Source organism: Megascapheus bottae, chromosome 13, assembly GCF_031878675.1.
Source record: "Megascapheus bottae isolate mThoBot1 chromosome 13, mThoBot2.hap1, whole genome shotgun sequence".
Classification (NCBI taxonomy): Eukaryota; Metazoa; Chordata; class Mammalia; order Rodentia; family Geomyidae; genus Megascapheus; species Megascapheus bottae.
Window position 1 is genome coordinate 56,637,830 of NC_143521.1, and position 23,370 is coordinate 56,661,199.

Here is a 23,370-nt window from a genome sequence, read left to right on the forward strand (position 1 = left end):
GACAATGAAGGTCAGAGGAGTTGGAGCTGGCAATGTCTGGGCTCAAACTAGATACCAAATGTGGGCTTTCAATGTGACTGGATTTGGCAAAGACTTGAACATCGGTGCAGTGTGGGGTAGAAGGCTAAATGCACAGACGAATCTTCTGATGAATATACAAATGGGCAATTCTACTGGTAAAACAACTTGATTGTCCACTTTCTATAATCCTAATTCTCCTGGTTTAAAGTCAGTTTTAAGTTGAAGGTAGCTACGTTTCTGGCCAGTTCAATTAGAAACAGACATTAAAATGGGACATCAAGGAAGTCAGCAGTAAGGGAGAAGATACTGTGTGGTTTCACTTGGCTGGCCTTAAGACAGCTAGTTACAAAAAAAAATGTCCATCAGTGGATTAAAGGATGTTGAAGTCAACTGACTGAGTTACATGGAGTCTAAAGAACTCAAGAGTAGGCTGGCTTCAGCCAGCTTCAAGCCCCACAGATGAGACCATTCAACTAAGACTGCCCCTCAGGACAGAGCCTGAGGAATAGGCTGGCAGACCTTCCACGAACTGTGACTGTTCTGCTAGCTGCCTTATTTGTTTTAGGTACAAGTGTTTTCTTTTAGGTATTTTACTTCTGACAGCTGTCTGCCCTTTTGACCCAAACACTAAGGTAGGAAGTTGAGCTGAAAGTTAAAGCCATAGGGAGTTGAGCTGAAAGTTAAAGCCATAATGCCCAGAATCCTGCCAAAGATTGAGAAACCTGTTTTGTCACTTCCGGTAGCTCCAACAAAGCTTGATGTACACCCATGAAGCTGGTGCCATATGGTTCCTTCCAAGTCCTGTCACAAGAACAAGTATAGTAGTAGCACTTTTCTCTAACAGTCTCACCAAGGCCAAAGTCCTTATTTGTCAGTGGTGGAAAATACATCCCTTCCCCTGCTACACTTGTATAACTCATTCTGTACAGCGATTTAAGCTTTTTGCTACTGTCCTCAGTTCATAGATCTTCATGTTATCTCTGGAATGGGTTGTGGTGTCATTCAATGCTCAGGGTAAAAGGGAAGTTCACTAAGAAAGTAGGAATGCTGATGTCTAGGGGTTTCTAATTTCAACTGTGAAGATGAGGAGAGATGACTGCCCAGTCTCATTGAGAAATAGGAAATAAAAACAGGTCAACTTTTTTTTATACTAGTAGGTAGGTAATTCAGAGGCTCTGAAGGCAGCAGCTGTGTGCAGCCCTTTCATGTTGGTAAGCCAGAATGAGAAAGGAGAGGTGATTCATGGAGGGCAGGCAAATTTGACCCAACACCTGGGACCTACCACATAGCTCAAGGATAGTCTAAGAACTAGTTTTACTTTGTTGAACACGTAGCTCATTTGGGTTTAAACTACAACCCACAGAAGACCACCAGGGCTTCCACTAAGTTAAATCATGCACCCTACAGGAATCACATGGTCCACACCCCAGCTGAGCCTAGGGAAAGGCAGAGGGAAAGCTTTCTTCTGCAGACTAGGTGACAGCCCAGGGAGCCAGTCACTCTTGACATGTCAGTTAGAATATGGAGTTAACAGAATATTCTAGGCCAGACAGTGGGAGAAGTTGAGGCTAAGCTCTCCCAGGCACCCCACACTCCAGGTTTCCCTCTTGGGTTTCAGGCAGCTTTTCAGGAAGCCTGCCACAGGCGTCTCAGGGCTCTCATCCCCTGCCTGCCTGGGTCCACTGGGGAAGGCCTTCCCACCCTGCCTAGCTTAGGAAGAAGCCCACTTCCCCCCGACACCCCGTTTTCTTAGCACCCCCATACCCTTTGCTTCTAGATTGCTTTTCTCCAGAAAAAAAAGAAGTTTAGAGAAAGACAGAAGACCTGGCACCTGGAAAAGCTTCTTTCTAACAGGTTTGCTTCCAAGGAAAGGAGGCTTCCGAGGTGGGGTGGAAGGAGCAGTACTTGTTTTTCGTAAAAATGCGAGGCCAAGGCCCGGGCCGACCCCGCTGGGTGGAAACCGGCTCCCGGAAACCTCGGAAAAGTCTCCCGCACCCCCTACACGGCAGCCGGGAGACGGGGAGACCGGGAGGCAGAGTGAGGGCGACTCGGGAAGGCAGCGCCGGAGTCCCGGGGCTGCGCGCGCGCCTTTTCACCGCGCGGGGATCCTCGTCACTTCCGGGGCGTGGCCGCTGCGGCGAGGGGGCGTGGCCGCGGCGACGGAGGGGGCGGGGCCGCGCCGGCGACGGGGGCGGGGCCGCGCAGGCTCGCGGGGCCGCAGCCGCCGAGCCCAGAGCTTGACTATATATGGTCAAAGCTGGGGGGCGAGCCGCGTCGGGGCCGCGCTTCCGGGTTCGAGCGTCCGCCGCGGCAGCGCGCGTCGGCGAGGCGCGAGCCGGCCTCCGAGCCCCGGCCTCGCACCGCCCCCCGCCCCCCCTCCGCCGCCCGGCACGCCCGGCGCCGTCTTCCGCGCAGTCCTCCCCCGCCCCCCAGTCCGCACCCTCCGGCTCGGCCTCAGCCAGGACTGTTGGGAGCGCGGCGCGGTAACAAGTGGGCGAGGATGCCGTACGAGATCAGTGAGTGTCCCGGGGGCCCGGGTGGGGGCAGTGGCCGGGATCGCCCGGCCCGGGGCCGCCCGGGCGTCGTGGGCGCTGCGGGCCGGGCCTGGCCGGGATGCGGATCAGGAAGTGGCGTCCGGGCCGGCGCTGCCACCGGAGGCAACAGGTGACCGGCCCGGGGTGGGGTGGGGGGCGGGGGCCCCGGGCGGCCGGGCTGGCGCTGCGCCTCACGCGCCCCCCGCCCCGGGCCGCGGTCGTGTCTCCGCAGAGAAGGTGTTCGCCAGCCTCCCCCAGGTGGAGAGGGGCGTCTCCAAGATCCTCGGCGGCGACCCCAAGGGCAACCATTTCCTCTACACCAACGGCAAATGCGTCATCCTGAGGAACATCGACGTGAGTACCCCCGCTCCTCGTCCAGGGGGGACCCCGACCACCCCGCGCCCCACGATCCGGGCGGCCTGGGAAGGGTGAGAAGCCCGCCCTGCGCCGCCCCCCTCTCCCCTCCGACACCTGGACAGTCGTCGTGTGGTCTCCACGTCCAGGCCTTCCTTTTTTTTTTTTTTTCCCTTGTGGGGAAACTGAGGCTTGAAGGAGTTGAGTCTCTAGATTTGGAGACACCAGACAGACCCGGTTCCGTGGCTGCTTGATCATGGGGTGAGAAGTGACTTGGGTTTCTCTGGAGATCACATTTCTCTGGGGGGTGGGGCGGGGAAGATGGTGAGGTGATGGCTTCCCCCCCCACACACACACACACCCCTACTTCCCCAGACCAAATGAATGAGTCGGTTGTCGTCAAGACCCCGCCATGCCTGGCATCTTATCTGTGGAGGCCTGGTGGGAAAACACTCGAGGCTCCGTCATATTAGTGCCTGAGATTTGCCTGTATGCGGGGCAGAGCCAGTTATGAACACACCCAGCACTCTGGACTCTAGCCCTGATCTTCCCCTATGGATCTGTGCCACAGAGCGGAAACGGGAACCGGTTTATTGCTTTGAATCATTCTCTACAGTCACTGTACCAGGCAGAAGCTTTCCAGAGCCAGCGTCTTGGGAAATCCCTGCCACTTCATGTTATTTACCCTGGAATGATTGAAATGACCCCCCCCACACACACACACACTTGATTGTCATTACCCTCTCCCCTTACCAGGATGGTTCTTGTTTTGTTGTTGTCATTGTCGTTTCCCTTTTTGAGGATAGGAGAGGGGCGGAAGCTGGAAGTGGCTGGACTGCTGGTGGGTGCTTCTGTACTGTGCTTGGGAAAGGGCTGGTATTCACATCCTCACAGGGATGCCTGCTTTGGTTCTAGTCTGCAAGAAGCGTTCTTGGGTTGAGATTCCTTCCTGGAATCCTCACAGCTGGTTGAGGGCATACAGGAGTGTTGGGACTCAATGTCCTTGTGTATAAAACGACAGATCCCACCCTGGTTTGTAGTTTTGTTAGCTCTGTTCCTGTGTCTGAGTAAGCTAGACATTTCTGGGGAAAAAGGACTGAATTTCTGCCCTGCCAAGAATTGACTGCTGGGCCCTTCACTTGGTGGGGAGACAGGTGCAAACCTCCTTGGTGGTGATAACTTGCTAGACACATGGATTCCTAGAAGGCTCATCCAGCAGCCTCCTACAACTGGGAAAACATCACTAAGGGCTTAAACAGTGGAGGACCTGGTTTTTCCCTGACAAGGTCTCCTGCCATTGCAGTCTCCATTGGCTTCCAGCTGGAGGCACTGCATGGAGTACCTGTTCTGTCTGGTGTGGTGCCAGCTTCTTCCACCACAGTGGCCTGATACTCTCAGGGGACCCTTGTTCATCATGGTGAAGGGGACTGGTTTCACCAGTAGACATGCATCCCTTTGCAGAAAATACTAGCTGACTCATGGAGCTCAATCTGCTCTCTTTTGAGCTCTCCATTCTTGCTTGCTCTTTCCTCAGACCCAGGCACACATGCTTCCCTGAAGCTCCACCCTGCCACATAGCCCTCCTAGGACCTGTTGTGTCCTTCCGTAGATACTCTTTCCTCAAGTGTCTGCAAGGCTTGCTCCTTTTCTTCAGATACCACCTTATTAGAGGGGTTTCTGCTAAATGAATAGCCTAGCCCTTTTGGTTGCATAGTGCTAATTGAATGAAAAACAAGCTGACATGCATGCGGCTGCCATTCCAAGTATGCACTAGTTCTGCCTTTTCTTCCTAGCTGGACATTGGTCAGCTCCATTTAAAGCAAACTTTCCCCTAGGTCATTCCCCGCTTGTCTTCATGCAAGAAGGAGGCCTGGCATGTGTTAGCTACTTGAGATGTGGATCACAATGCCACTAAGGTTATACTGCCTGAGGAAAGAAGATGTAGAATGCATAGAATGAAGCTTCTTCCATGTAGCCCAGGCTAGCCTGGAATTCATGGTCCACTTGTGTCACTTCGTTGAGTTTGGGGATTATAGGTCTGCCCCACTTTGCTGCACGTAAATTTTACATTACGCACTGTTAAATTCACTGAAGTACATTCTTACAACTTCCTTTTGGGAGATACCTGTGTCATATATTTCGCTGACTTGGATGTTTTGTGAACTCGGCAGAAAAGCAACTTGTAAGCTTATAGCAAAGGGATGTTTCTTTCCTTTTCCCGTCAGGACATTGCACTTCCCGTTGCTTCTCTAAAAGAGGAAATTGTCTATAGGTCATGCATGCGATGGAGGCCATTGCAGACTAGTCCAGGAAAAAGCATCAGGAGTAAAACTGTGTGTGGTTGCTTCAGGGAAGTTAACCTTGGGCAGAGTTCCTGCATGCAGGGGCATATGGAAAATACCCAGGTCCTAGATCATGGAGCTAAAACTTAGATTTGGGAACCTTAGGTCTACAAAATTGAATTTCAGGGACTAAAAAAACTTACTTTTTTTGATTGTAGGGCATGAACTCAGGGCTCGTGCCCACTGTCCCTGAACTTTTTTTGCTCGAGCCTAGTGCTCTGCCAGTTTGAGCCACAGCATCACTTCGGGGGTTTTTTGTTTTGTTTGCTGGTGGTTAATTGGGGATGTGAGTCTTATGACCTTTTCTGTTGGGGTTAGCTTTGAACTGTGGTCCTCAGATCTGTCTCCTGAGCAGGTAGGGTTACAGGCATGAGCTACGATCACCCTCTAAGGGATAAAATATGTTTTATCTGTTTGATGTTGCCAAATATGTACAGGTGTATACTTGGATTTTGCGGGTGGCTCACCTATAATCCTAGTGAGATTTGAGGATTGGGACTCTCAAAGCCAGTCTGGACAGGAAAGGTCCATGAGACTCTTATTTTCAATTAACTACTCACAAAAACCTGGAAGTGGTTGCTGTATAATTCAACTGGAAGAGTACTAGCCTTGAGTACAAAGAGGCTCAAGGATAGCACCTAGGCCCTGAGTTAAAGGCCCAGGATTGGCCAAAATAAAAGGAGGGGTGGGGGTGGGGGAGAGAGGGGGAATTTGACTCTGAACAGAGAGTAGACCAGTTCAGAGAAGATAACACCAATTCTCATGTGGTACTGTCTGCTGCCAGCCTCAAGTGCAAAGATCCCTTCTACATCCCTGCAGGTGGACATGGAAGTTGGGGGCAGGGCTTGAGGCCTACTGAGGTATTTATTCTAGCCTGGTAAATCCTTGCTCCCATGTCCAGCCTGTAGATACTGGTTAAGAGGCCCTACTGCATGGATGGAGTTCACTGCCGTGGTGATACAAACTGCACACCAGAAGGGCATGGTGTACTGGATCAGCTGGACAGTCAGAAGCCCACACCCTTCAGCCTGACCACAGTGCACATGAGGGGGAAGTAGAGGGGCCATAGTAGCCTTTATCACAGGACAATCAGTGACTAGGAGGGTCAGAGAAAGAGCAGCAGTAAGGTAGTAGTGGCTGAGGCCTTGTGGATGAGGCATGAGTGTGTGGCCCAGGCAGCCCTGCGGGGCTCTGATCTGGTCTCCCTGGCCACTGGTAGGTAGACAACCCTATAGCATTCGAGATTTGAGTCCAGGAAGTCAATTAGGAAACTACTTGGAGATGAATGCCTCTCATCGGTTGGTACAGTCATTCCTTGGTTCTGGATGTGTCCAGCACACATCCATTAAGCCAAGATCTTCTGAACTATACTCGGAAGCCACAGGGCCAAGACGTCCATCTTGGTGGGGAGGGTTGCCCCCACCCTTAAAACCCCTGCAGGATACTGACCATGCTTGAAGATGTATTACTAGTATCTAGTGGAGAGAAGCCAGAGATGTGGCGTAGCACATCCAGTGACATAATTATCCAGCCCAAATGTCACTAGTGCTGGCTTTGGGAATTCTGGTAAATAACCTTGTGCATTGGATTGAGTACTTTCAAGAATATCCTGGGTGTTTGGGGAACAAGGAGAGAACCGTATGTCCTGCAAAAGGGAAGCAGTGGTACATTTCCACACCACTAGACCATGTAGAGTGGTATTCTGATCCACCCTACACTCAATACAGTGTGGTCTTGGGGGATGTGTCATTCCCCAGGACACGGCAGATGTGATGGGAGTCCAGACAGGAAACAGCCCTGGGTTCTTCTCAGCCCTGCTGTTGATGTACTGGGAGGCTTTGATGTACTTCTTCCTTCCCCTGTTAGGAGAGATGAGGGAAGGTTATCTGCTCTCTGTGAGCTTGAGGCCAGTAGAAGAGATGGTCCTGCCTCCACACACCTAGGGTTCTTGGGGTTTGGGATAGGTCTGCTTTGCTGATCCATGCATGAATCCCAGCAGGCGTTCACTGGTGGACCCCCAGGGCAAGCTGTGGGTGGCTGAAGGCCTCTGGGTTTAGCAAGCATGTAAGCTCTGGTCTGGAAGAGCTCCCTGGGGTCTTGACGGGGGGGGGGGGGGGGGGGGATTGGCGCTAGTCACCAGTGAACAGAAGGACCTTGCCTGCTGTGCACTGGCTCAGCCATCCCAGAATCTCCTCTGGCACCCCTGTACTTGGAAGCAGTGTCCTACACAGATAGACAGTGGGGAGCACTTCTCTGCTACCAGGGGAGCCTCTGCAACTAAAGTGCACACGACCTCCCACCCCCACCCCCTAGCAGCACCACATTAGCTGCCAAAACATTCGGTTTGAGCACCTCGCAACTTTCTAGCATGTTCCAACATGTTCACTCAGGGCTAGGAGCTGAGGTAAGAAGGCTAAATCCCAGACTGTCATAGATAGCCTAGGACCTGACCTCACCCCTTCCTTACCTGGAAGGGTAGAGAGCATGGCGCTGCAGCGGCATTTGCACACCGCCCTGGGTGGTGTAGGTGTGTAGCTCCTTGGCCGGAAGCCTTTTTGCAGATGTTGGTCTCCTCTCTGGCAGGACATACCTCCTCTCAGGGAGGGGGGTGTTTGTTGAGCTCTCCTGTGTGACAAAGCTCCCACAAGAGAGTACTGGTTCCTGGGTGCACAAGACAAGAGTGGCGGGGTGTCATGTGTAAACGATGGTGGTATGATGGAGGGATTGGTTTGGTGATGATGGCTGTCCCCGTTGCAAAGGTGGTGGGTGGAAGATGGGCAGGCCAGAGGGGAGAGAGCCAGGGCTTCCTGCTTTCAGCCTGGAGACCTCCTCTGCCTGAGCTGGACCTGCCTGCAACAGCGCCGGAAGTGGGGGAAGGGGGGAGAAAAGCCTCCTGCCTGGATGACCCTGCTGTTTTGAATGGTGGAGTGCAGTTGGGCCCTTCCCTCTGCAGTAACTACCCTTGTGCTACTCCTGAAATTGGTTCCTTCCGGTCTCTTTCTCCTCATTCCAGAGCTCTTCCTTAAGATAGTGAGGGAGCGGCCAGGAGAGGGCCCCACGGGGGATGTGATGTCAGCAGGTCTGGGAGATAAGGCGCCCGGACTGCCCAGGGCTCCACTGGGCCAGACAGGCTTCTCATATTCCTAGTGGAGTAGCAGCTCCCGCCTGTCTGAGTGGAGTGGGGAGGAGCTACGCTGACTCAGATGTAAGTCATTATCTGTAATTTGGAGTCTCTCACCCGATGGCTGACCTAGTTGTATTTAGAGTACAAACGAGAGTGAGAGAGAGTGATTCATCCATCCCAGCACAGGATTTGCCCTTCTGGGCTTTACACACTGCTTACAGATCCCTGACCATGTAGGGGAAGGAATTTCAGGGGCAGCATTTCCTCCCTTGTCCTGCCCGGTCATTTTCCATCCTGGGGTCACTTCTGCAGACTCGCTTGCCTCTGGGAAGGCAACGTGACCTCTGGGAGGTGGTTACCTTCCTTCAGAGCCAGTGAGGTCCAGTGGGGTGGGTGTCAGTTGCAGGATAGGGCTGGCTTGCCCAGGGTGTGTGAATGCAGGGCTCTCAACCAGCTTCCGGGCAGTACTTGTTGTGTGTCTGTGTCTGCCGGTCCACCTGGTACTGTGAGGGAACTTGACCATGTCAGAACCTCTCAGTGAAGGGTGGGTTGGCTTCAGTGGGTATGACTTGGATACAGCTATATAACTTGGATTTTTTTTTTTTACATTTTAAAAAATGTTTTAACTTTATAATCTTGTGTCTTTTTTATTTTATTTTAATATATAGAGGGGTTACAGTTACACTCGCCAGATAGAAGGTACATTCTTTCTCACACATTGACACCCTTTCTCATGTTTTTGTTCCCATTTCCCTCCCTCCAATCTTTTTCCCCTCCTATTTCAAATAAACATATATTATGGGTGTGTGTGTGTGTGTGTGTGTGTGTGTGTGTGTGTATATATATTATACCAGGTAACAAAGTCAGATGCTGTAACAATATGTGATTAATCAAAGGGCAGCACAAGAGAAGAGGGGGGAAAAACATAGTACATTAAGAACAACAGTCACTCATAATTAAGCTCCTCTTTCCATTTCCTTGAGGTCCATTAATTTGGCCTCATCCTATATGGCCTTAGGTCTCCAGGGTTTGAGCTACTGTAATCCTCTGCTAGGAGAGTCCTAGGTTTGTACTAATTATTACCAGTAAAGGAAACCATTGAGCCTATGTTCCTTTGGGTTTGGCTTACTTCACTTAATATGATTTTTTTCTAAGTGATGTCATTCTTTCTGATGGCAGCATAGAATTCCATTGTGTATAAATACCACATCTTTTGATCCAATCATCTACTGAGGCTCATTTTGATTGGTTCTATATCTTTGCTATGGTAAATAGTGCTGCCATGAACATCGTTGCGCTAGTGGCTTTAGTATGTCCTTGTTTCTGAACCATTGGGTAAATGCCAAGTAGTGGAATTGCTGGGTCATAGGGAAGCTCTATGTTTAGTCTTTTGAGGAACTGCCATACTGCTTTCCATAGTGGTTGAACGAGTTTGCACTCCCACCAACAGTGTAGTAGTGATCCCTCCTGGCCACATCCCCTCCAGCATCTGTTGTTATTGGATTTCTTGATCATGGCCATTCTAACTGGAGTGAGGTGGAATCTTAAGAGTTGTTATGATTTACATTTCTTTTAGGGCCAGAGATGTTAAGCATTTCTTCATGTGTCTATAGGCCATTTTTGTTTCTTCTTTAGAGAAGACTCTGTTTAAGTCTTTGGCCCATCTTTTAATGGAATGGTTGTTTCTCTGAAGATTTGTTTTGGAGAGATTCGATTTTTTGAGCTATAGATGTATTTTAGATATGAGGCCTTGGTCTGTATATGCTTAGTGAAAATCTTCTCCCACTCTGTAGGCTTTCTATTTAACGTGCTAGCTATGTCCTTTGCCCAGAAGCTCTGCAATTCAGTGCAGCCCCATTTGTCCAAACTCTCTTTAATTCGTTGTGTTTCTGGGTCTTTATTAAGAAAGTTTCGACCTGGAAGAAGGGAAAACCAAGACGGGTGGGGGGGTGGGAGGGGGGTAATGGGTACCAAGACATGTGAAAGAGTATCAATGTATGTGAATTAATGCACCTTCTATCTGGCAAATATCATGTAACCCTTTTATTAATTACAATAAAAAATTTAAAAAAAAAGAAAGTTTCGACCTGTGCCAAGGAGGCCTAGTGTATCTCCTATTCCTTCTTGTAAAGTTTTTAGGCTGTCTGATTTTACCTCCAGGTCTTTGATCCATTTGGAATTAATCTTGGTGCAGGGTGATATAGAAGGATCCAACTTTAGTTTTCTGTAGGTGCTTAACCAGCTCTGCCAGCACCACTTGTTGAAGAGGCTATCTTCCTTCCATTCTGGGTTTTTGGGTTTTTTTTGTTTTTTTTTGGCTCCCTGATCAAATATTAGGTGGCCATAGGTCTGTGGATTGATTTCTGGGTCTTCAGTTCTATTCCATTGACACTCAGGCCTATTCTTGTGCCAGTGCCAAGCTGTTTTAGTTACGGTAGCTTTGTAATAGAGTCTAAAGTTTGGTATTGAAATTCCTCCTGGGCTGTTCTTTCTGCTAAGAATTGTTTTTGCTATCCGGGGTCTTTTATTATTCCATATGAAACTTTGGATTGCCTCTTCTATTTCCTTAAAGAATGACATTGGGATATTGATGGGTATTGCATTGAATTTGTAGATAGCTCTTGGCAAGATTGTCATTTTCATGATGTTAATTCTTCCAATCCAGGAGCACAGGAGGTTTTTCCATTTCTTCAGTTCTGCTTTAATTTCCTTTTTCAGGTTTTTAAAGTTTTCATCATTCTATAAGTTGGATTTTTGAAACTATACCTATGTCATAACCGTGGGTACAATTCTGGCAAAATTCCCTTGAGTCCAGACGGCCCTTAGGCCATCAGCAGGCGTGCTGCCTCTCTGCACCAGGCCACAACAGCTACTGATCTGTCACCGAGGTCCTCTTCTCTAGAACTTAAGGGAGCCACGCAGTGTGCTCTTTCCAGTGCTTTTGCATGATGACCCAGAGCTTTTGAGATTCATTCTTGTTGCCTATTTGCAGTTTGTTCTTGTTGCTGAGTAGGTAGGTGTACTCTCCTTGTCCAGTTTCTCTGTTCCCACAGTTGATGGCTTGGTGCTATCCTGGATTCAAGCCTCCTTGTGGCCCCTTGTGGACTAGCTTTCATGTCTCCGGGAGGTACCTGGCAATGGGATCCTTCTTGACACCTGTGTTCACCTTTGACATAACCGATGATTGTTTCCAGCTCTCCCCGTGTCACATTTGTGCCGCACAAGGCAGGCATCTCTGCATCCTCCATCCTTTACCAACACACTAGTGCTGTCACTCTTTCTGTGACTCTCAGCCCGCATGGTTTTGATTTACATTTTCCTAAAGCTAAATGTTGCTGAGTGCTGTGCAGAGGGTTATTTGTCATTTTATAATGTCTATTTTGCATACTCCATCTTCCTAATTTTTTAGCCATTTTTTCAAGATAAGTTAATGTGTAAATCACATATGATAATATTGTGTTAATTCTTCGAGATGAAAGACTGGAGAATTTTTCCTTCCCCTAAACCATTTATTGAGCACTTTGCTGGCTGGAGAGATGAGTTCACAGAAGCAGGAGGTAGACAAGAATTTGAGGGACTGCATTTGCCACTGGATGCTGTGGCTGCCTGAGAAACACAATAAATAACTCCTTAGAATGGTCCTGTGAGGCTCCAGTGCTGGTGGATAGATCAGAGGACTTAGGACAGGTTGGCGAAAGGAGCAGCGTGCAGACAGGCTGCACAGGCCATGCCATGAGCTAGCTAACGTTGATGGGTCTTAGTCTGTGGAAGGAGGGCAGCCTAGATCCTCTGAAAATTCCCGCTGGTTCAGAGGGAGACAAGGGGCTGCAAGCAGCCTGTGCAGGGTGGGGTTCTGGAAAGCTGAGCAGCCCTCCCACACCCCCCTGCTGTGTCCTAACCCTGAGCCTGAGCGCCTCCGCCTAATGAAAGCTGACAGCAGGAACACGAGAATAGACAGTCGCATCTGTATTTCTTCCCAAAAGAAAGCTTGACTGTGGGGACCATTGAATGTGGAGGCAGTGCGGGGGGAGGCGGGGTTTCCACTTTTAGTAAATGACAAGCACAGTCCTCACTGCTGAGGGACGAGGTGATCCTAGTTCCAAAAGCAGCTCCATTCTTGCCACAAAGGCCCCTCATCCTCCTGGCCTTTGATCTGTGTGTTTCTGACAAGCCCCCGGCCCTTGCCTGCTCTGTTCATGAGCCTCAGAGCTGCCTGGGGGAGCCAGCTCTGGAGGAGACACAGCTGAGACACACACAGGAGGAAAGGAATTTCGTGGCTTTTTTTTAAGTCAGTCTTTTGGTTCCTCTGTATCTTCCACAAATAACACGAGCCCTGTCGTGTGGAAAATGCAAGAAGGCAGACAAAGAGAAGGTTGGTGAAAGTCTACCATCCAGGGGAAGGGATGGAGACAGAAGAGGGCATGGATCCTCTGACAATTCGCTGAAGCATTGGTGTGCTCCGTTTCTCCCCTGCTGTGGATTGGGGACGGGCAGCAGGTTGCCGCCTATTCACTGTGCGCTCTTTTTCACCCCCCGCAGAACCCAGCCATTGCGGACATCTACACAGAGCACGCCCATCAGGTGGTGGTGGCCAAGTATGCGCCCAGTGGATTCTACGTCGCTTCTGGAGGTACCTAAGTGAGCCCCGCTCCAGGACTTGTGTGGTGTGGGGCCCAAGTGGCCTCAGGGGTGGGCCCAGCTGGGCTCTGCTAGCTTAGAAAGATGGGGGGGGGGTGGCAGGTTGGGAGCAAGGAGAATTCAGATCTTTAGTTGGAGCTGACAAGGGAAATAGAAGCCACCAGAATGCCTCATTGCAGGCCTAGCTAGCCTTCATTCCGGAAAGTACACTTTTCAGTTTACATGTTCCAGAAGGTTCCAACTTGCAGGTCAGCAAGAATGTCCTGTGAGGCTAGCCAGAGCCTCCAGTGGCTGAACCTTGGTGGGGGGGGGGGTGTTTGTGTGCATGTGGGCAAGCTTGCTGTGTTTTGTGTCACCCGTATTTTGCTGCTCCTTTCCTGCCTGGATCGTATTGTGCATGAGCACTGGCCTTTGCCCCCAGCCCAGGCTTTCTGTGTGGCTCAGCGGGAAGTGGGGGCCAGGGAGGGTGTGTGAGGTTCTGTAGATTTGTAGGAGCAGTATTCACACAGCTCTCAGAGGTAGAATTTAGCTGTTTACAGATGAGAAAAAGAAGCATAGGAGGTAGAGTGATGCATATGCATCTCATTCGCTTGTTCAATCATTTATTCATGCACACACTCAAAGAGTATCTGTGGTCTGCCTCAGTCCTGTCTCCAGGCCCAGGGAAGGTGGTGTGAATGGGCTGATGTGACCTCGGCATCTCCAGAGGAAACAGGGACTGGATGCTGGAGAACTGCTCAGCAGGAGGAAAAGCATCTTTATCTCTGTGTCCCCATCTCTGTCTGCACCAGGGTTTGCTCCCTGGGGCTGTAGGTCTGGAAATTAGTGGACCTAGTCCAGCTCAAAAGAGCTCACCCCTTCCTAGTTGTCCTCTTCTGCAAACCAAGACTTCCTGCACCTCCCTTACGGGGACCGGGGAGGGACCGATGAAGGGATGTATCTGCAGTGCCCAGCAGGACTTGACACTAAACGACCCTGTTATTAGTCACAAATGAGAGAGGAGCCCTGTGCTAATGGATCCAGAATAGTGGCTACACCGGGACACCACACCACGGCTGGCAGCCAACCACGGATGTGAGGGCTGGGCCGGAATGCAGCACATAGTAGGCAGTTAGTGGTGATTGTGCTTAGATTTGCTCCAGATGCATATGTGAAACTTGCTCGTATCCCATGATTTGTTTTAGCCCTGTGATTTGGGTTGCTTCTTTGCCCCCACTTAACCAACAAAAGGTCTCTTCATTAAGGCTCCAAGATTTGATCCAGGTGTGTTTCTAAACTGCTTAAAACAGAGCTGGTCACTCTGAGAATTGTCTTCTCAAGAGAGCGAGTGGCTGGCAGGGGCATCCCTCAGCCTGGCATTGCTCCTTGCCTACCAGCCTGGCTGAGAGCCTAAGGCCCAGGCCTGGCACCTCTATCTCCAGGGGACCGTTGAACAGGACAGAAATCGATGGCCTTCAGTTCTGGTGCATAAATAAGGGACCGTCCGTATGACGTTTTCCTCTCAGAAGCACCCTGATTCTGGAGCTCGTGGGTGGAGATCACATTTTCACATTTCTATTCCATTTCTTTGAGGAGAGCAAAGTGATTATTAAGGGTTACAATGGAACATTGCTCTGGAGATAAAAGCCCTGGGCTAAAAATAGTATGGAGGGTAGTGTCTGGAGTGAGGAAAAGGAGGGGAGAAGAGGCTTGTGACTGCCTAGCGGGGCAAGGGTCCCTGTGTCCTCGGGAGCTCTCCACCGTGATCCGCCTCTCCCCAGGGTTCTGGGGTGACAGCTCCTGAAGGACAGAACCGTGTGGCTGGGAGATGTCTAATCTCAGTGTGAACACGTGGGAGGTTGGGAGTGACCTCAGTTCAGAGGTCATTTCCAGGGCACCTCGGTTCTCTTTCAGCAATATTGGTGTTGAGCTCATCTGCCCACTCGGTCCCTTGGGCCCACGGCAGGGACTCCCGGATGCCTTAGGGACACATCAGGAGCTAAGGGGTAGGCAGAACTCCTGATCTGGCTGTGCAGCCAGCGGAGGCTTCATCGTGGAAGGGCTATTAGTGCCCAGAGATGAAGGCTAGAAGGCTCCTGGGCCGGTCAGGATGACACAGCAGTCGGGTATGAGCCTAGGTCTCCTCTCTCTGCTTTGTCCCATGGTGTTCACTGAGCAGCTGTGTGTGCCCTACTTGTGTGGGGGGAAGCAGACACGGAATGGCTGCTTCCATGTGGTAGTAGATGGGAGCTTCCCAGGAGGGAGCCCCTCCCCTCATCACTATCCCAGCACTGCAGAAGTTCTCTTCAGCTGCTGTGCCTCAACAGATCATTGAAGATGTCTTTCTTTGTCTGCTTCCCCACTCTGCTTGATAGGTGCTTGGTCCCACCCTGAAGCTTGGCACCCAGTGGGTGGGCCTAGGGTTAATGTTGGCAAATGCCACAGGACTTGACTGATCAGATCAGGTTGAGGCTTCGTTGCTAGTCCCCAGACCTCTGTATCATTCCTGTCCCACCTTCTGGGAAAAAAAATAGTAATAATCCAGTGGGCTGGATGGAGGAGACTGATGGTCTGGTAGTCAGAGAAGATTAAAAACAAGTGGATGCCAATCTAAGAATGGTGGTGGAAATGACACAGTAACAGTGGGTCAGTGAGCCAGAGGGGCTGGCAAATCTGGTCCCTACCTTTGTCTAAGAAGGTAGGCAGTCTCCACTTTGCCCCGTGTGCCTTGTTGGCTTCTCCGCGTGGTGGGGCCTGGGCACTGATGGACCTCATGACAGTGGGTTTGCGTGCATGAGCACATGTGAGGTGTCTGTGCTGGGGGCTCGTCCTGCACATGGTGCCCTTCTCTGACACTGCACCCCCTTGCTGGCCTCTGTCTGGAGAGGAGACCTAAGTGGCATGGATGTCTGGAACACACGTTGGCAGCATGTCAGACCATCTTCCTGGACTTCACCCAGAGTTGACAGGGGCCGTTCCCCACCCAGGTGGTGCTGTTCATGGGGTCCCCTCCAGCCAGGACAATCACGGGAGCAGTCCTTATGCACCCCGCTCTGTCTAGACCCTGTTTGCACAGGGAAAGGGGGCTGTAGCTTCAAGTGCTTACTGTGCATGGGACTAGCCTGTGCCTTTGCCCATGTGACTCCGTTCTGTCCCCAGAGCAGCATGCTGTGATGGCACTATTCTTTCGCCTTTCACAGGGTTAAGCCACATGAGGCTACATGGCTTTTTGGAGGTCCTCAAAGGCCAGGTTTGGCCCCTGGCCACCTCCTCCTGATCCTAGTTGTGGCTGCACTGCCCCCACCTCTGTCCTCTCTTGGTCCTGTTCTGCTCTGCCCAGAAAATGAAAGGTACTTTTGGCTGCCACCCGTTACTGGCTTTGTCCAGTGCTGAGTGAAGTGGCCCAGGGTCTTCTGGAGAAGCTCTGTGGCTCTGCTTAGGGCGGGCAGAGCTTTCAGTCCGTAGAACCCAGGAGAAATCCTCCCTGTTACTCCCACAGGCACAGCTAGTTTGGCAGGGGTGTGTAGAGGCTGTACTTGCTGGCAGGATCTGGCGGGGAGGCCCCATCCCCGTCTTGACAGTTGGTTGGCAGTGCTCCAGCAAGAACAGAAAAGGACTGCCATGTTCGGTTTCTGCTCTTCCTTCGCAACACCCACCCCATCACCTCCCAAGAGCATCTTACTCAGCCGGCTGTGTGTGCGGAACCACGTGTGGCGTGTGACGCCGAGCGCTGCCTGATGGCAGTAGCTATACAGGACCCAGGTCTGCAGAGTGCAGGTGGCTGTCGCAGCTTCTCCAGAGGCCACTCCTGATAAGTGGGCTCTGTACCACTGTCCCCACCTCCCCACACACAGACACACACAAGTGAGAGTTAAGGAGGTGGCCCAAGACCCACATACCATGTCACTGTCCTGCAAGTCATAAAACAAGATTGCTTTATAGCCTCTTGGGACTTGGCCATCGCTTGTTCCGGGCTTTTCCAGTGCCTGTCCAGTGTGCAGGTGAGATGCAGGGCCCCATAGCAGCTCTGGTTTAAAACTGGCTGAGGGTTGACCTACCCTCCTGAATGCCAGGAAGCCACTGCTAAAGGGTCCGTCGTACTGCCCTGGCCCCATCAAGATAGGCGGCTTTTCCTAACATCGTGTGTCGTGTCCCATAGATATTTCTGGGAAGCTGAGGATCTGGGATACCACGCAGAAGGAACACCTTTTAAAATATGAGTATCAGCCTTTCGCCGGGAAGATCAAGGACATTGCCTGGACTGAGGACAGTAAAAGAATTGCCGTGGTCGGGGAAGGACGGGAAAAGTGAGTTGCCTTAGCCCCTCCCTATCCTGGCTCCCTCCCGGGTGGGAGGGGGCTGCAGTGACACCCATGCTTGCTTACACTGGTGGGCACGAGACCACCCTTCCCAGATGTGTGGCTAGCTGGAGCTTGGTCCTTGCACAGCCACATATGTGGCCCTGGGCCACATGTGAAGGAGATGCCACATCACAGTGAGACATTTCTCTTTTCCTGAGTTTCTCTCTTGGAATTCCTACTGTCATGCCCACACCCCAGGTGTCAGGAATGGGGCAAGAGAAGTGAATGTCCCTAGCTGGACCATCTTCCAAGGTCCCTTAACTCAGCATAGAGGCCCAGGGATACCGAGCAGTCAGCAGGAAGGATAGCTGCCCTCGGGCTGATGAGCATCAGGTCAGCACTGCGTGGGCAGAGTTCCTGCCACAGCCACCCGCCCCTAAGCACTTGAACTTAACAGCTTGTCTATTTCTCTTATTCAGAGATTCTTACTAGCTGGCTTTTTGAGTCCTCAGCGCTTAATTTCTTTCTTTTTTTCCTTCCTCTCCCCCCACCCCCAGTAGGAAACACTAACTGGAACAAAAGGGTTTCATTGAGTGCCAGCTGAGAGCAAGGTAGCTCCTTACAAGTAAGAGACAGCAACTGGCATATTTCCTGGTCCCTCCCTACGGAACAGTGGGGAAGTGATAAAGCCATAAAGAAACTCCTCCAGTGGCGGCTTCCTGGGGCGCCTTTGTGTGGGAGGCCTTCTGGCAGCAGGCCTCGCAGACTTGGACTTCTAGTTCTTCCCCTTCCCCAAGGCACTTGAGTTGCTCTACCCAGCATCACTCACTTTCAAACATGTTTGTTCAGCGTCCTGATTCAGGCTACACGGACACCGCACCTATTCTTAGCGCTCCTGGAAGCTTGGCCATCACCACCTCCTTGACCTTCTGGGACTGACTAACTTTCTCCTTGATTCCTCACTGGTAAAGGTTTGGAGCTGTCTTCCTCTGGGACAGTGGCTCTTCGGTGGGTGAGATCACAGGACACAACAAAGTCATCAACAGCGTGGACATCAAGCAGAGCAGGCCATACCGGCTGGCAACGGGCAGTGATGATAACTGCGCGGCGTTCTTCGAGGGGCCCCCCTTCAAATTCAAGTTTACAATTGGCGTAAGTGGGCTTGACTCTTCCTGTGATTTTGGAGTGAGCTTTGGTCTGCATGTGAGAATAGTAGTTAGCCAGATCTTAGCTGTGTGGAGGGTCTGTCAGAAGGGGAGAGCCCCAGACACTGGCAGCGAGCCGCTTCCTTCCTGGGTCATCCTCAGGTCTGCTGAATCCCCAAACAGGCTTGCTTGACATCAGGATCATTATGAGTTTCCTCCCCTGCAGAGGATGGGAAAGCAGACCATCTGCAAAGTGGCTTGTGACTACAGGAAGCAGAAGCACTCTGTTTGGAAGAATCATGACCAAATGTCCTGTAGGGTATTACAGGCTTTGCTATAAATGGCGCAGCATTGTATTCTCACTTTGTACATATCTCAACTTGGCCTGGTGCTGGCATTTCAGCTTTATACTTCCCTTTTGTTGTAGAGTGGTGGTATGTGAGAGCCCTTAATGTCCAAGAATCTTAACTGTTGACTTTGAGCTGTACACAGCTGCCCTGAGGCACCTCTGCCTGCCCAGAGCTTACAGTCTGTGTGCGGGCTGACATGCAGGAGCAAGGGCACTGGAGGGCAGAGAGCTCAGCATGGTCCTGGGATTCTGTTTCTGTTCTGGCTTTAGTGTTTGCCTATTCGTACCTACACCCAGTGGAGAAAACCACAGGCAGTGCTGATGGAAAAGAGAAAAAGGTGGGATGATGATGTTTTACCATGAAGAATGTGTCTTATGGCTCTTAGGTCCCTCGGAGGTAGTTGAGTTTGGGGCTCATCCTCCCCCCCCCCCCCCCCGCATTAGATGAGCTAATGTCTTTAAAGTGGCTTGCTGTGGAGGCTTTGGATTTTAATGACAACACAGTGAGTCATCAAGAGAGCCTTGAACAGTGTCCTTGGAAGGGCAAGGACGGGACTAGGGATCTGGCTTAGAGTACCAGTGGTTGTCCAAGAATTCCCTTTTGGTGGTGAGGCTGGGTCATTTTGTCCTTGGACCTTAGCCTGAACAGTATTGGGGTGGCTGATGGGCCTTAGCAAAGAAGTGCAGTGGGGTTTAGCAGGGTGTGTGGCTCCAAGGCCTCTCCAACCTCCTGTGGTTGGATGTCAGAGCCTCTCTCCTGTGGCTTCTGCTTAATTGACAGGTAGTAGAGTTGGCTATTTGGGGAGCTTTGTTGAAGGCATGACTCAAGGTCAGGGTTTCCTAAGTGGTATAGAGGCATGTGGACCATGGGGTGAGCAGTGCTCAGACAATGAAATCATCTGGATATGAACCCGGGGGAAGAAGGAAGAGGGCAGCCGGAGGCTGCCTAGCTGTTCCCAGTGGTGACCCTCTTCTGAGGCTCCCACGAGTTCTTTTTTGGATTTATTCGGTAGTAGTCTGGGCTGTTGGTAGGTGAGGACTCTTCCCCACCCCAGGAAGGACCCTTTCTTTTGCAGATATGGATCAAATGCAGCATAGGGCTGCTTAAGGGTTCATAATGGAACAAGGTTTTGGCTCCTGCAGGGCAGCCTCAGCCGAGGCCCCCCATCACCTGTCTCCTCCTCCACCATCCTCTCTCGTCCATCATGCCGACCCTCTGTGTGCTCACACAAGGCTTGGGCACAGCATTCTCTCCCCTTTTCCTCTCTAATCCCAGGACACAGCTCTTAGCTCAAACCCCAGCCCAGAACTGTTAGGTATGAATGTGTGCCCAGCTGGTCCTGTCCCTAGGTGGGTAGCACCTCACCACCTGTGCTTCAAGTCTTCCTAGGAGCTCCCCTCAAACGTTTTGTCTGGGGACCTAGGAGAGAAGAAAGAGTTGGAACCGAGAGTCAGAGGCACTGGATGGCTCTTGGATCTTGGCTGAGCTGGCTGGCTTTGAGATCTTCAGGTCAAGCACAGCTGCTCTAGGACTCCCACTCCTGGGAAATAAGATAATGTCTCTCCTCTGTGGAGCCCGTGGCCTGATGAACACGCCTGTTACCCAGGGATGGTGCAGGAGTCCATCTAAAACTTCTCAGAACTGGGCTAGCCTAACATTTAAAAATGACATTTCTCTTCATAGAAATTTCTTTTTACTTGGAAATCCAAGCAACATATGTTGCCCCCAAATTGTTCAGTCTAACCCCTCCCTAGCTCCTACCTCCCTAGCTCTGCAGGTCAATAGCCTGGCATTTCTGCCCTGTGATTGCCCATTGGTTCCCACGCCTCTTCTCCCTGCCCCCTGCCCTGTCTTGGCCAGGGACCAGAACTCACTGGGGCCTAGGGTGTGGGCCTGGTTGGTGACATCATAAAGCTGTCCCAGGCTCTGGGCTGGAACGATGGGGTTGGAAAGGCTCAGGGATTGATTATAGGCTGCTGCCTTGCAAAGAACTAAGTTTGAAATTACAGTGCATGCTAAAATAGCTATGACAGTGACCCAATAACAAGGAAAGCATCAACTCAGAGAAAAACCAGCATAATCTTCTTCAGAGAGGGGCCCCACAGTCACCTCTTAACCTCACTTGCCCAAGCTTGGTCATGTTGCCTTGGTTTTGTTCTTGTCCATGAGCTTGTTGGGCAGTACAGGCAGAGACTCCACTCCTCTGAACTGAAGTTCTGATTCTCTGCTAGCCCAGACTATCATTCCCAGCCTCTCGATCTCCAGGTGGAAAGCAGGGGCTGTGACGCCCAGTTCAGGGTCCTTCATGAGGAGTGTGGAAGATGGATCCATGTGGAACATATATCTGCTCTCCTCAGACTCCCACTCAAGCTGGGCAGGTGATCCCAGCCTGCCGGGGCCTACCGGCAGCAAATTGGGGTTCCTGAAATAGGGGGCAGGGACTGGAAAAAATAGAAGAGAGACAAACACATCGGGTCCGGGAGGTCTGCAGCCCAGGCAAAAACTGCAGCCCCATTTATTATCAACTCAAAGCTTATATCCCTTCTTGAGACCAGGGTACTGCCAGGTGTTACATCCAGATGGTTAATCAGGGAACTGTTGGGGGTTACATTCATATGGTAAATCTCAGATCAATTGAACAGGAGAAGGCCAAAAAACAATAAGACAATCAAGCAGTTATCTGATGCAAATCAAAGTACAGTTTGATTCCACTCTGGCTCCCAACACCAGCCCCACATCTCATGCTGATGATACCTCTGATGGATACAAACTGTTCCATCCATTTAGCATCAGTGCCTTAGAACCACAATTCTGGAAGTCCTGATTATTTCAGGCAGCCTGTGCTCACCTACAAAATAAGAAAGGCCAGAGAGGCAGAGAATTCCCAGGGCTGGCCTTACCCACCAGGTCCAAGGATCCATAGCTGGCTTTGCCTGCATCGGGGGATGGATGAGTATGCCCAGGCACCGTTCCCTCCCCAGCCATGCGCACTTTACATGTACCGGGTGATGGAGTTGTGGAGGGCCTTCGTTTGCGGTGTTTTTTACTCTGTGGCTTGGCGCTGCCATCCCCCTATCATCTGGACATGTTGGGACTCTGAGGGGAGCGTATGTATGTATGTACCCTCCATAGGAACCAGCTTTCCATTCACATGGAGATTGAGAAGCTGGGAGTGGTGGCCTGGGCTAATAGCCAAGTGTTGTCTTCCTAGAGCTCTGAGTACCCAAGGCAGAGTGGTGATGGGGTTTTTCTTTTTCTAGTTTCTTTCCTCATAGCCGGGCAGAAAGCAGGCATTTTAAGTCCTTTTGAGTGTCATTCCCCTGAGCCAGCAACCAGGTGCCCTGCCTTGTCCTGTTTCTTGCTCACTGAGGTCTCCCTGGGAGGTCAGCAAGGCTAGCCTCTTCCACCTTGGACTCCTAGAGCCCTGGGACTGACAGCAAGCACAGTCTACCAGCCTGGGGAGGCCTAAGGTGGATGGGAGTGAACATGCTGTCGGTTTGCCTGATCTCATCCTGATGCCGGCATGTCCAGGATGTCCGGAGAGTAACGTAGAGGTGGGTTGGAGCTCCTGTGGACTTCCTAGCCAAGCTGAGGCGGTGAGGGGCAGGGTGCTGCCCCTCTGGCTGGAGGAAGTTAAGAAATACTACTGAGCCTGAGAAAGAAGCCCTCCCCCTGGAGGACAACCAGCCACAGGACCATAGTATGCTTAGGCTTGTATGGGAGAGGCTGAGCGCACAGTTGGTCCTGTGTACAGTAGCAGCTAGCACTGGTGGGCTTCTGAGAAGGGCTGCAGGGCTGTATGGAACCCCAGGGCATGAGGCCTTTCTCAGTGACTTGGTCTGGGGTTACTTGTGACCTGAGTGCCCCAGGACTTTGGTGGGGAAGACTTACTATAGCCCACGCCAAGGCTCAGTGGACGTGGCTACCGGGAGGCTGGGGAGGGGGTAGAAAACAGCAGGCACAGTGACATTGGGCATCCATACAGCGATGGCCAGAAGTTGAACCTATGGGGTATGTGTGTGTGTAGAGGGATCTGCACTGCCTTCAGGGATAGGATAGAAGATGGCCATCAAGCCCTTTGTGTGTGTGTCTGTGTCTGTGTCTGTGTCTGTGTCTGTGTCTGTGTGTAGAGAGATCTGCACTGCCTTCAGGGATAGGATAGAAAATGGCCACCAAGCCCTTTACCAAGCCCTTTTGACTGTCTTTGATGTCTCCCCACAAGCGCCCCCATACTACCTGTCCTCCCTGTGGGAAGTACTGTTTTCAGACCTAGCTTTTTTCAGCTGCTCCCTGCCTGAAAGGGGCTGTGTCAGGAGCAGGCCTGTCTCCTGTCCGGTGGATGCTTGGTGCCTGGCTGATGAGCTCTAAAGCAGAGGCTCTGGGTTCCTGTGAGCTCGCCCGGGTGATCCATGGGGCTCTGCTTCCTTGACCCAGAAGTGACGACCCTTTCAGCTGGCTCATCTCCAGGCCACAGGACACCTTCCCTGATGAGCCATACGCACCGTTGGTGGTCACAGGGCCTGGACACCCAGTGCTGCTCTTCAGGAGCGTGCTACCTCTCTGCCTTGGGGTTAGAACAGGA

The 23,370-nt window shown here is 51.4% G+C and overlaps 1 protein-coding gene across 1 annotated transcript in view; it reads left to right on the plus strand.

Moving 5' to 3' along the window:
* Positions 1 to 2,387: 2,387 nt before the first annotated feature.
* Positions 2,388 to 23,370, plus strand: part of Wdr1 (WD repeat domain 1) — a 33,230-nt gene continuing 12,247 nt past the window's right edge. The window contains exons 1-5 of the mRNA XM_090343833.1: positions 2,388 to 2,537; positions 2,788 to 2,909; positions 12,915 to 13,005; positions 17,152 to 17,299; positions 18,265 to 18,445. Coding sequence (XP_090199959.1) covers positions 2,522 to 2,537; positions 2,788 to 2,909; positions 12,915 to 13,005; positions 17,152 to 17,299; positions 18,265 to 18,445 — 558 coding nt within the window. The 5' untranslated portion in view covers positions 2,388 to 2,521. The remainder of the gene's footprint in view (positions 2,538 to 2,787; positions 2,910 to 12,914; positions 13,006 to 17,151; positions 17,300 to 18,264; positions 18,446 to 23,370) is intronic.